This window comes from Haplochromis burtoni, unplaced genomic scaffold (genome assembly GCF_018398535.1).
Source record: "Haplochromis burtoni strain Fernald_Lab_line unplaced genomic scaffold, NCSU_Asbu1 Contig_2432, whole genome shotgun sequence".
NCBI lineage: Eukaryota > Metazoa > Chordata > Actinopteri > Cichliformes > Cichlidae > Haplochromis > Haplochromis burtoni.
In genome coordinates, this window is record NW_024584793.1 from 1 (window position 1) to 11,263 (window position 11,263).

The 11,263-nt window shown below is 42.4% G+C and overlaps 1 protein-coding gene across 1 annotated transcript; it reads left to right on the top strand.

Moving 5' to 3' along the window:
• Positions 1–3: 3 nt before the first annotated feature.
• On the top strand, positions 4–11,022 carry LOC121811864 (myosin heavy chain, fast skeletal muscle; the record flags this gene model as incomplete). The annotated part of the gene is given in 28 exon segments (XM_042217654.1): positions 4–147; positions 232–402; positions 490–796; positions 2,213–2,286; positions 2,520–2,607; positions 2,690–2,807; positions 4,622–4,745; positions 4,823–4,959; positions 5,063–5,318; positions 5,516–5,758; positions 5,885–6,061; positions 6,172–6,317; positions 6,613–6,703; positions 6,791–7,180; positions 7,286–7,412; positions 7,539–7,657; positions 7,881–8,077; positions 8,170–8,353; positions 8,446–8,611; positions 8,745–8,869; positions 8,963–9,271; positions 9,360–9,563; positions 9,646–9,771; positions 9,859–10,029; positions 10,173–10,277; positions 10,368–10,463; positions 10,578–10,709; positions 10,898–11,022. Coding segments are annotated over 28 exon segments (4,545 nt in total), but the record flags the coding sequence as incomplete, so codon positions are not given.
• Between the last annotated feature and the right edge of the window lie 241 nt (positions 11,023–11,263).

Consider the following 11,263-nt stretch of genomic DNA (forward strand, 5'->3'; position numbering starts at 1 on the left):
GAGAATGCTGTCTCGGCTCTGTGCAAATCTATCTATGAGAAAATGTTCTTGTGGATGGTTATCCGTATCAATGAGATGCTGGACACAAAGCAGCCCAGACAGTTCTTCATTGGAGTGCTGGATATCGCTGGGTTTGAGATCTTTGATGTGAGCACTTGAAACATTTCACCACATTTCTTAAACTTTAAAGACTTTATTGCCATGAAGTTAGACATGGTTGTACTATTACAGTTCAACAGCTTGGAGCAACTCTGCATCAACTTCACCAATGAGAAACTGCAACAGTTTTTCAACCATCACATGTTTGTCCTGGAGCAAGAGGAGTACAAGAAAGAAGGCATTCATTGGGAGTTCATTGACTTTGGTATGGACTTGGCTGCCTGCATTGAGCTTATTGAGAAGGTAAACAGCTGCTCTGGAAGAAATGTACATGTGGTTGCATATGTTACCTCTGTTGAAATTTTAATATGACATGTACCATTTTCTCAGCCAATGGGCATCTTCTCCATCCTTGAAGAGGAGTGCATGTTCCCCAAGGCCTCTGACACAACGTTCAAGAACAAGCTGCACGATCAGCATCTTGGCAAGACCAAAGCATTTGAGAAGCCAAAGCCTGCAAAGGGCAAGGCTGAGGCACACTTCTCCCTGGTTCACTATGCTGGTACAGTGGACTACAATATCACTGGCTGGCTGGACAAGAACAAGGACCCACTGAATGACTCAGTTGTTCAGCTCTACCAGAAGTCATCAAACAAACTGCTGGGCTTCCTGTATGCAGCCCATGCTGGAGCTGAAGGTTAGAAACAAAAGTGCTCACAAGCTCGCGTCCTACAGATATATGTTCTGTTAATAAATAAGTACATAGGGGAGACCGGGGATAGTTGTAACGTGGGTCAGTTGTAACACTTCCAATTTCTCCAATCAGGGCTAAGTTTCAAATGATGTGACTCATCCTGTGCATGCCCAATTCAGTTCTGCTATCACATGTGAAAAATCAGCACATTTTGTCAAACACAGACAATTTAACATGAAAAAAAGTAATTTGTATGCCAAAAAGTAAGTTTTTCTACTTTATTTCAATTTCTAATAGCATTATCTGCTTTGCAGTTAAACTCATCAAACTTAAATTATGTTATTTGTATGTCTATGGGGATATATTCTGTGTAGGTCTTTAGTGCTAATGTTTTAGCCGTTGGCTGTAATGTTAGCTAGTTCATGGCTATAGGAGTCTGGGTCAGTTGTAACAGCAACAGTCTGGGTTAGTTGTAACAATAATGCAGATGTTACAACTTACCACACTATTACTTTAACTTATATTAAACAAGTTGGGGCAACGACATCAGCAGAGAGAGGTTCACTGGTCGCATTTGTATATGCGGTTAATGCCATTGGCAACACAATTCCTCCACTGTTTGTGTTCCCACACATACATTATGCAGACCACTGTGTCAGAGATGGACCAGTAGGAAGTACTGGTAGTGGAAATAAATCAGGATGGGTGCAAGAAACAGATTTCCTCATCTTTCTGAAGCACTTTGCAAACCACACCAAGGTAAGCCAGGATAAAAAGTAATGGAATTGCGATGCTGGTGAACAACTACATTTTTTCAGCTTCATTGTTATGTTCAAAATTGGTGCAAGAGTTGTAGGTTATAATGCCCACTGAGCCAATGAGGCCAAACTCAAGGAAGACCAACCAAAATTAATGAAATATTCAGTTGCAGAAAATTCCATAATTTGTCTTTTTTGGGGGGTTGGAATATGTTCAAAAGCTAGATTTCTGCATTCTGTCACACACACACACACAGCTACATAAATGGATGTAAGTGCATTCATGTGTTGAATAAACAAAGATTACATGTTAATGTTTTGTTAGTACCCTTATTTCATTGTGTTACATTTCACCCCAGGATATGTTACAACTAACCCAGACTATGGGGTTAATTGTAACATTTCACTCTTTGTGTTTGAGGCCATACCATGCAATGGGTAATTGTGCTGCAGAGAAAATAGCTGCACTATTTAATAGCAGAGACATGTAAATACTTTGCATTACATTTTGAATCCACTACCTTAAAAGAGCTCCAATTTACAGACAGAAATGTCAAAAATGTTACAACTATCCCCGGTCTCCCCTACTGCAGGCTAATACGTATACTGTGAAAAATATTCATTAAATTCCAATAATGAAATTTACTATTTATGAAAACAGAGGCTGCTGGGGGTGGCAAAAAAGGTGGTAAGAAGAAGGGTGGTTCCTTTCAGACTGTGTCTGCTCTTTTCAGAGTATGTATAGATTTAATAATTTTTTACTCATATTTAAATATTATTAACCTATTATCTAATGATGTTGATCTAAGGAGAATCTGGCCAAGCTGATGACCAACTTAAGAAAAAATCCTCAATTCAGACTGTGTCTGCTCTTTTCAGAGTATGTATAGATTTGTGTTGCAGGAAAAATAATTTTTTACTAATTTTTAAATAGTATTAACCTATTATCTAATGATGCTGATCTACAGGAGAATCTGGCCAAGCTGATGACCAACTTAAGAAGCACTCATCCTCACTTTGTCCGTTGCCTGATTCCCAATGAGACAAAGACCCCAGGTACCCCACAGTAATATTAACTGTAAAAATGACAAAGTGAAACGAAGAAAGTTTTGAAACGTTATGCATTTCTGACTCTCAGGCCTTATGGAGAACTTCCTGGTCATCCACCAGCTGAGGTGTAACGGTGTACTGGAGGGCATCAGAATCTGCAGGAAGGGTTTCCCCAGCAGAATCCTCTATGGTGACTTCAAGCAGAGGTGACAGCACATTACAATATTGGAAAGGAAAAATGGTTTCATGGTTGTTGTAAAGGACAAACTTGAATATGATGGAAGAGAAATCTAAGTAACACATACATATAGGATCTTGGGGGTGGGCACAATCACGGAGTCCAAATTACCATCAGGGTGTATACCTCACCCCTGACGTCCTTGCCCACCTCTCAATTTTAAATACACTTAGTCATTGAGGGCTAGCAGGAGGGACTATGCGCTTACCTGCTGCTCCTTGGCAGGTAGCTCCATGCCCTCCTGGGTTTTAATTGCACCTTAGATCACATATGCATCAACACTACAATGAGCGGGTGGAGGGAGGTTTGGAGTCTTCTCCCACCCCCATTCTCTGCGGCCTGCTGGAGCGGGAGGGCTAGTAGGAGGAGTTGGCCGTCCGGCTGCGGTCTGGGGTGTGGGGCCTCCCTGCTGCTGCGGAGTCGGGGTGGTCTGCCTCTCCCCACCGCAGGGAAAAGGGTAACACCACCTGGGTCTGGGTGCAATTCCCCCCTCCAGGGGCAAGGGTACCTAGACCCGGTTTGTAGAGTACGCTTGGGGAGTGTGATCGTGTGTACAGCGTCTCTTTATGTCTATCTCCACGTTGGTTGAGTGTGGAGTGAGTGCACATGAGAGCATGAGGGTGGGAATGGATGTTTGTGTCTGTGTGTGCCTGTATGTCTGTGTCTATATGTCAGGTTGGGTATCAGACGCCACCTCTCTGGGGACACCTCAGGCCCTCCAAGGTTTGGAGGCCTATCTCTACCCACCACCACTTCCCCTGCCGGTGGCGGACTCCCTCAGGTGTCGGTGTGCTGGTGGTTCTTTGTGTCTGGGGGTGGGCGTCCGGGTACACACCGGCTCACTCCTTGGCGGCCGCTTGTCGGGGCCTGGGGCCTGGGGCTCGCTCGGGCCCCCTTTGGAGGTGGGGTGCCCCCGGCCTCTCGGCCTGGGGCTCGGTCACTCAGGCACAGCTGGGGGCCGGCGGAGCTCACGGGCGCGTCACTGCAACTCCCCCTGGCTTCTGCTCCGCGGCTGCTGGGCGAGCCCTCATCTGGGACTCTCCTCAGCTCTTACTGGAACAGTGGCGCGGCTGCCCCTCTGTTGGTCTTCCGTGGTCTCTTGTGTTCTGGGGGCCTCTGGATGTCTGGAGTTTTGATCTCCTCCATACCCGCTTCACACCCTGGAGGACGGGGCTGTGGCCCCCCCACACTCCCTAGCAGATCATTACATGGAGAAACCTTTGGAATGCAAGCATGCTGATCCACACAGGTATGCACACAGGTGTACACATGGGTATTCACAGACGCGGACTAAAGCTTTCTTGGCTGCTGCCTCAAAGCACACTGTGCGCTGTCTATCTTGCGTGCTGCACAATATCGTTTATTATTCAGTAACTATTGATATCTATGACTAGCTAGTTTATTGTGATGGTGCTTTGTTTTCTCTATTATTATGTTGCTCTTTGTTGTTTGCTGTCTCCTCTGTTTGTTTTTTTTGTTGTTTGTTTGTTTTTGTTTTGTTTTTTTTCTCCATACAGGTGACCCAGGAGTTGTTGTTTTTTTTTTTTTTTTTTTTTTTCCCCCCCTTCTCACCGTCTCTTCTCCCCTTTGGTTTTCTTTCTTTCTCTCCCCCTCTTTCTCTCATTCATTCCCCCTGTCCTATTTCTTAAAAAAAAAAAAAAAAAAAAAAAAAAAGACAAAGGATGAACTGAAGCTCTGCCATCACGTAATGTCGCATACTGCTGTTTCTGATGTCATTAAAAAAAAAAAAAAAAAAAAAAAAAAAAAATGATTCTCTTAAAGATACAAAGTGTTGAATGCCAGCGTCATCCCTGAGGGACAGTTCATTGACAACAAGAAAGCTTCAGAGAAGCTGCTTGGCTCCATTGATGTGGATCACACACAGTACATGTTTGGGCACACAAAGGTACACTTTGTTATATTAATGGGTATAAAAAACACTGTCCATTTGCACTTGTACTTATGTTTTCAATGATTAAATAGGTGTTCTTCAAAGCTGGTCTGCTGGGCACTCTTGAGGAGATGAGAGATGAGAAACTGGCTGAGCTGGTGACCATGACTCAGGCTCTCTGCAGAGGATACGTCATGAGGAAAGAGTTTGTGAAGATGATGGAGAGGAGGTAACATTATCATACTAAACTCTATTGTATTCTCTTTTTTATTTCCTTCCTCATATTAAGATCCTACGACACTAAAAGTAACACTCTCATGTTTGGTTTTTAGAGAATCTATCTACACCATCCAGTACAACATCCGTTCTTTCATGAATGTCAAGAACTGGCCATGGCTGAAAGTATACTTCAAGATCAAGCCTCTTCTGAAGAGTGCTGAGACTGAGAAGGAGTTGCAGAACATGAAGGAGAACTATGAGAAGATGAAGACAGACCTGGCTACTGCTCTGGCCAAGAAGAAGGAACTGGAAGAGAAGATGGTCGGCCTGCTGCAGGAGAAGAATGACCTGCAACTTCAAGTGGCTGCAGTAAGTAGTAGAGAAAATTTTATATTACACCTGTAGTTCATGTATATTAAATTTAGATATGAAAAGGCCACATGCTTATTTTATCCTCTGATTATTTATGTGCTAAAACAAAAGTGTAGCTAAAAGTACGATCAAGAAAACACTAGGACAATGTGACTCACAAATAATCTAACTTGTGTGTTCAACATGTATTATAGGAAGTTGACAATCTCTCTGATGCTGAAGAAAGGTGTGAGGGGCTCATTAAGAGCAAGATCCAGCTCGAGGCCAAACTCAAAGAGACAAGTGAGAGACTGGAGGATGAAGAGGAAATCAATGCTGAGCTGACTGCTAAGAAGAGGAAGCTGGAGGATGAATGCTCTGAGCTGAAGAAGGACATTGATGACTTGGAGCTCACCTTGGCCAAAGTGGAGAAGGAGAAACATGCCACAGAAAACAAGGTTCAGTTTATCTATATCTGAGTTGTTGTTTTTTTTAAAAGACACCTCTAAATTAAAATATATTAATTCTTTCCTGAGATATAGTTTTTAAGTTATATTTAAATACATCCTTTGTACAATTCTTAGGTGAAAAACCTGACAGAGGAGATGGCATCTCAGGATGAGGCTATTGCCAAGTTAACTAAGGAGAAGAAAGCCTTACAAGAGGCCCATCAGCAAACACTGGATGATCTCCAGGCAGAGGAAGACAAAGTCAACACTCTGACCAAGTCCAAGACAAAGCTGGAACAGCAAGTTGATGATGTAAGAAAACTATAATAATGATGTGTTTGTTTTTTGTTTTTTATGGAAAGAATTTTAGTGCTGAATCATTGTCTTTCCAACCACTTGAATCAACTGACATGACTTTATAGCTTGAGGGTTCACTGGAGCAAGAGAAGAAGCTCCGCATGGACCTTGAGAGAGCCAAGAGGAAGCTGGAGGGAGATCTGAAACTGGCCCAGGAATCCATAATGGATCTGGAGAATGACAAGCAGCAGTCTGATGAGAAAATCAAGAAGTAGGGCTTTTTTCCGTTATTACTAGCAAAGTTTGTTTGTTAGATCGTCCACTCCATAAATGTAGACTACAAAAAGTCACCTGCAGCTAAATGTAGTGCTGTAAGATCTGACATGTTTATGCCCTACTTTGTCCACAAATCTCTAATGCCGAACAATAATGTCATCACTCAATGACTTCATTTCTTAACTATGTTTTTGTGAGTAGCAGCGAAATGGTAAGCTTTCTTTACTTCAAAGCTTGCTTCACATGTTCAAATCTATAATACTGAATTTGTTCTTCTTGTCCTGTTACAGGAAGGACTTTGAAATCAGCCAGCTTCTCAGCAAAATTGAGGATGAACAAACCCTTGGTGCTCAACTCCAGAAGAAGATCAAAGAACTGCAGGTAACACTGTTATAACTCAATAATATATTCACTGAATCTAAAGCATGTTCAATGGGTAATGTCCTTTTCATATTATCATTGCACTAGGCTCGTATTGAGGAGCTGGAAGAGGAGATTGAGGCTGAGAGGGCAGCTCGGGCTAAGGTAGAGAAGCAGAGAGCAGACCTCTCCAGGGAGCTTGAAGAGATCAGTGAGAGGCTCGAGGAAGCTGGTGGAGCAACAGCTGCTCAGATTGAGATGAACAAGAAGCGAGAGGCTGAGTTCCAGAAACTGCGTCGTGATCTTGAGGAATCAACTCTGCAGCACGAAGCTACTGCAGCAGCTCTCCGTAAGAAGCAGGCTGACACTGTTGCAGAGCTCGGAGAGCAGATCGACAACCTCCAGCGTGTCAAACAGAAGCTGGAGAAAGAGAAGAGCGAGTACAAGATGGAGATTGATGACCTCTCCAGCAACATGGAGGCTGTTGCTAAAGCAAAGGTGCGGACAGTATTTATAGAGAACAGATTTTTTCTTTTTTACATTTCAGGACCGCCAAAGCAGCTCATTAACTGTTAACATGGATATGGCATTACTTGGTGACAGGGCAACTTGGAGAAAATGTGCAGGACTCTTGAGGATCAACTAAGTGAACTCAAAGCCAAAAATGATGAGAATGTTCGTCAGCTGAATGACATTAATGCCCAGAAGGCGAGACTTCAAACAGAGAATGGTAAGTGATGTATAACAAAGAAACATTCTGTCTCTGGAAATTTGTCATTTACATGTACCTAAAACTACAACCAATCAGTGGGTGAAATGAAAGAAACTAGGCTCAATACGTGTGTGTTAACTACAGGTGAGTTCAGTCGCCAGCTTGAGGAGAAAGAAGCTCTTGTTTCTCAGCTCACAAGGGGCAAGCAGGCCTTCACTCAGCAGATTGAGGAACTCAAGAGACACGTTGAGGAGGAGGTTAAGGTCTGGAATATTTTCTCTCTTCTGTTAAATTTCAGCACTTACTAATAAAAACAGAGACAAGTTTTAATCAGTTACAGAGACACTCAGTAACTCTGAGACAGATAATCCTCTAATTTCTTTCTAAGGTTTTACCTCTTAAATTTGTTATCCTCTCAGCATTAGACTTTAAAATTGATTTCAACAATAAAATATCGAAATCTGAAATCAACTGTCACTTCAACAGGCCAAGAACGCTCTGGCTCATGCTGTTCAGTCAGCACGTCATGACTGTGATCTGCTCAGAGAGCAGTTTGAGGAGGAGCAGGAGGCCAAGGCTGAGCTGCAGCGAGGAATGTCCAAGGCCAACAGTGAGGTGGCTCAGTGGCGATCCAAATATGAGACTGATGCCATCCAGCGAACTGAGGAGCTGGAGGAGGCCAAGTAAGTCACCATACTTTCATTGTTTAAATTAGTTTTCAGACTTAAAACCAACCAATTCAGCCTTAATAAAAACAAAATTCTTTTAACAACAGGAAAAAGCTTGCCCAGCGCCTGCAGGAGGCTGAGGAATCCATTGAGGCTGTGAACTCCAAGTGTGCCTCACTGGAGAAGACCAAGCAGAGGCTGCAGGGTGAGGTGGAGGACCTCATGATTGATGTGGAGAGAGCTAATGCTCTGGCTGCCAACCTTGACAAGAAGCAGAGGAACTTTGATAAAGTAAAGTTTAAACATAACCTCTGTCATCAAAGGAGAAATTACACCCATTACAACAACTAATTATTTAATTAATTAATTTTTAATGAATCTAGGTCCTGGCAGAATGGAAGCAGAAGTATGAGGAGAGCCAGGCAGAGCTGGAAGGAGCCCAAAAGGAGGCTCGTTCTCTCAGCACTGAGTTGTTCAAGATGAAGAACTCATATGAAGAGGCTCTGGATCATCTTGAGACCATGAAGAGAGAGAACAAGAACCTGCAGCGTATGCTTATCTTGCTATAGATCATATGGATATGATTCTAATGTTTATATTCATTTACAGCTTTTGTTGTGGCCAAAACATTTGCATATATCAGCTCCAAGTACTAAAACTCTTGGCTGTGTTTGCTCTGTAGAGGAGATCTCAGATCTGACTGAGCAGATTGGTGAGACTGGAAAGAGCATCCATGAGCTGGAAAAGGCCAAGAAGACTGTTGAGACTGAGAAGTCTGAAATTCAGACAGCTCTGGAGGAAGCTGAGGTAATGTATTTTATAAAAATGTACTTTGTTTGTAATTACATTTATAAAACTATCCCTTCTCCAGTTTATGTTGAAATAAACCTTTATTTAAAGGGAACTCTGGAGCACGAGGAGGCCAAGATCCTTCGTGTTCAGCTTGAGCTAAACCAGGTGAAAGGTGAGATTGACAGGAAGCTGTCAGAGAAGGACGAGGAGATGGAGCAGATCAAGAGGAACAGCCAGAGGGTGATTGACTCCATGCAGAGCACTCTGGATGCTGAGGTCAGGAGCAGGAATGATGCCCTGAGAGTCAAGAAGAAGATGGAGGGAGACCTGAATGAGATGGAGATTCAGCTGAGCCATGCCAACAGACAGGCTGCTGAGGCCCAGAAACAACTGAGGAATGTCCAAGGACAGCTCAAGGTGAGTTGGTAGATCATTTGTGTGTGTGTGAATTTTTAATTAACCTCCAAGCAAACAATGATAATATCTTTTGTTTGTTTGTCATCAGGATGCTCAGCTGCACCTGGATGACGCAGTCAGAGGACAGGAAGACATGAAGGAGCAGGTCGCCATGGTGGAGCGCAGAAATGGTCTGATGCTGGCTGAGATTGAGGAGCTGAGAGCCGCTCTGGAGCAGACAGAGAGAGGACGCAAAGTAGCTGAGCAGGAGTTGGTTGATGCTAGTGAGCGTGTTGGACTGCTTCACTCTCAGGTTGGTATTCATTACTTTACAAGAACTTTGACACATCAGAGAGTGAGAATCACATCATTAAAACGGTTTCTTTTTCATTCAGAACACCAGTCTTTTGAACACCAAGAAGAAGCTGGAGGCTGACCTTGTCCAGGTTCAGGGTGAGGTGGATGATGCAGTTCAGGAAGCAAGAAATGCTGAGGAGAAGGCCAAAAAGGCTATCACTGATGTAAGTTAGTACTTTACAAGCCTTCTTTACTTTTCAAAATTTTTGTTCATGCTTGATCAATAATGCTAACACCACCCATACTTTCAGGCTGCCATGATGGCTGAGGAGCTGAAGAAGGAGCAGGACACCAGTGCTCACCTGGAGAGGATGAAGAAGAACCTGGAGGTCACAGTCAAGGACCTGCAGCACCGTCTGGATGAGGCAGAGAACCTCGCCATGAAGGGTGGCAAGAAGCAGCTCCAGAAACTGGAGTCCAGGGTATGTACTGCATATATATATATGCATATATAGTTATTATTCAAGTATTAAATAAACACTTTGATACCATCACATGATCTCCACCCATTTTCTTTCTACTCTTAATATTTATTAAAAGCTGATTACTTATCATGGCATTAAAGGTCCGTGAACTAGAAACTGAAGTTGAAGCTGAGCAGAGACGTGGAGCTGATGCTGTTAAAGGAGTCCGCAAATATGAGAGGAGAGTGAAGGAGCTCACCTACCAGGTGATTACACATTTACCTAAATATCTATTACATTTAAGTTCCTAAATTGTTTCTTCTTCAGCCGTCAGTAACAGTTTGTTGTTTATGCAGACTGAGGAGGACAAGAAGAATTTGGTCAGACTTCAGGATCTGGTGGACAAACTGCAGCTCAAAGTCAAGGCTTACAAGAGACAGGCTGAGGAGGCTGTAAGTACAATGTTTTGTGATTTTTACATATGGAATTCACAGCTTCATAACTGAGATATCTCTCATATATGATCAGATATGTTTTTAAATAAAACATATTGTTGCACTGAACAGGAGGAACAGGCCAACACCCACATGTCCAGACTGAGAAAGGTCCAACATGAGATGGAGGAAGCTCAGGAACGTGCTGACATTGCTGAATCTCAGGTCAACAAACTGAGAGCCAAGAGCCGTGATGCTGGAAAGGTAATTCATGTAATTTGTTTTACAAAAAATGTACCGTTGTTTAATGGAGTTGTTTGATATAAGAGCTTTATGTTAATAATTTTCTGTGAATTGAAGAGAGTGTAGATACTATATTTACAATGTAGAATGAATTGTTTCAATGTTGATAATATGTGTTGAATAATTTTACCTTTCATTATTTTTTTCAGGGTGAAAAGGCTGAATAAGACACATTCTTTTGGAACTTTTTGGCAGTGTTCATAAAATATGAACTAACTGTTAAATTGTCCACGTATGATGTATTAATTCAATAAACACTTTCATTATGATTTCATGAAATGTAAAGCGTTTAATTTATTCTTTATTCTAAAAACAGTCACATTCACATATACAATTTTTAACACGATAGTTTCTTCAGAATAATCGTGATTCATACCTACAGGACATCGTCCTGTGAAATGAGGACAGCACTTTTCCCTTTGTGTTCTCCCTTCTTGTGTTCAGCATTAGTGATGGCAGAGTTAAGTTAACCTTTAAAAGAAAACCATTCTTCCAGAAATATATTTGTAAGGTCA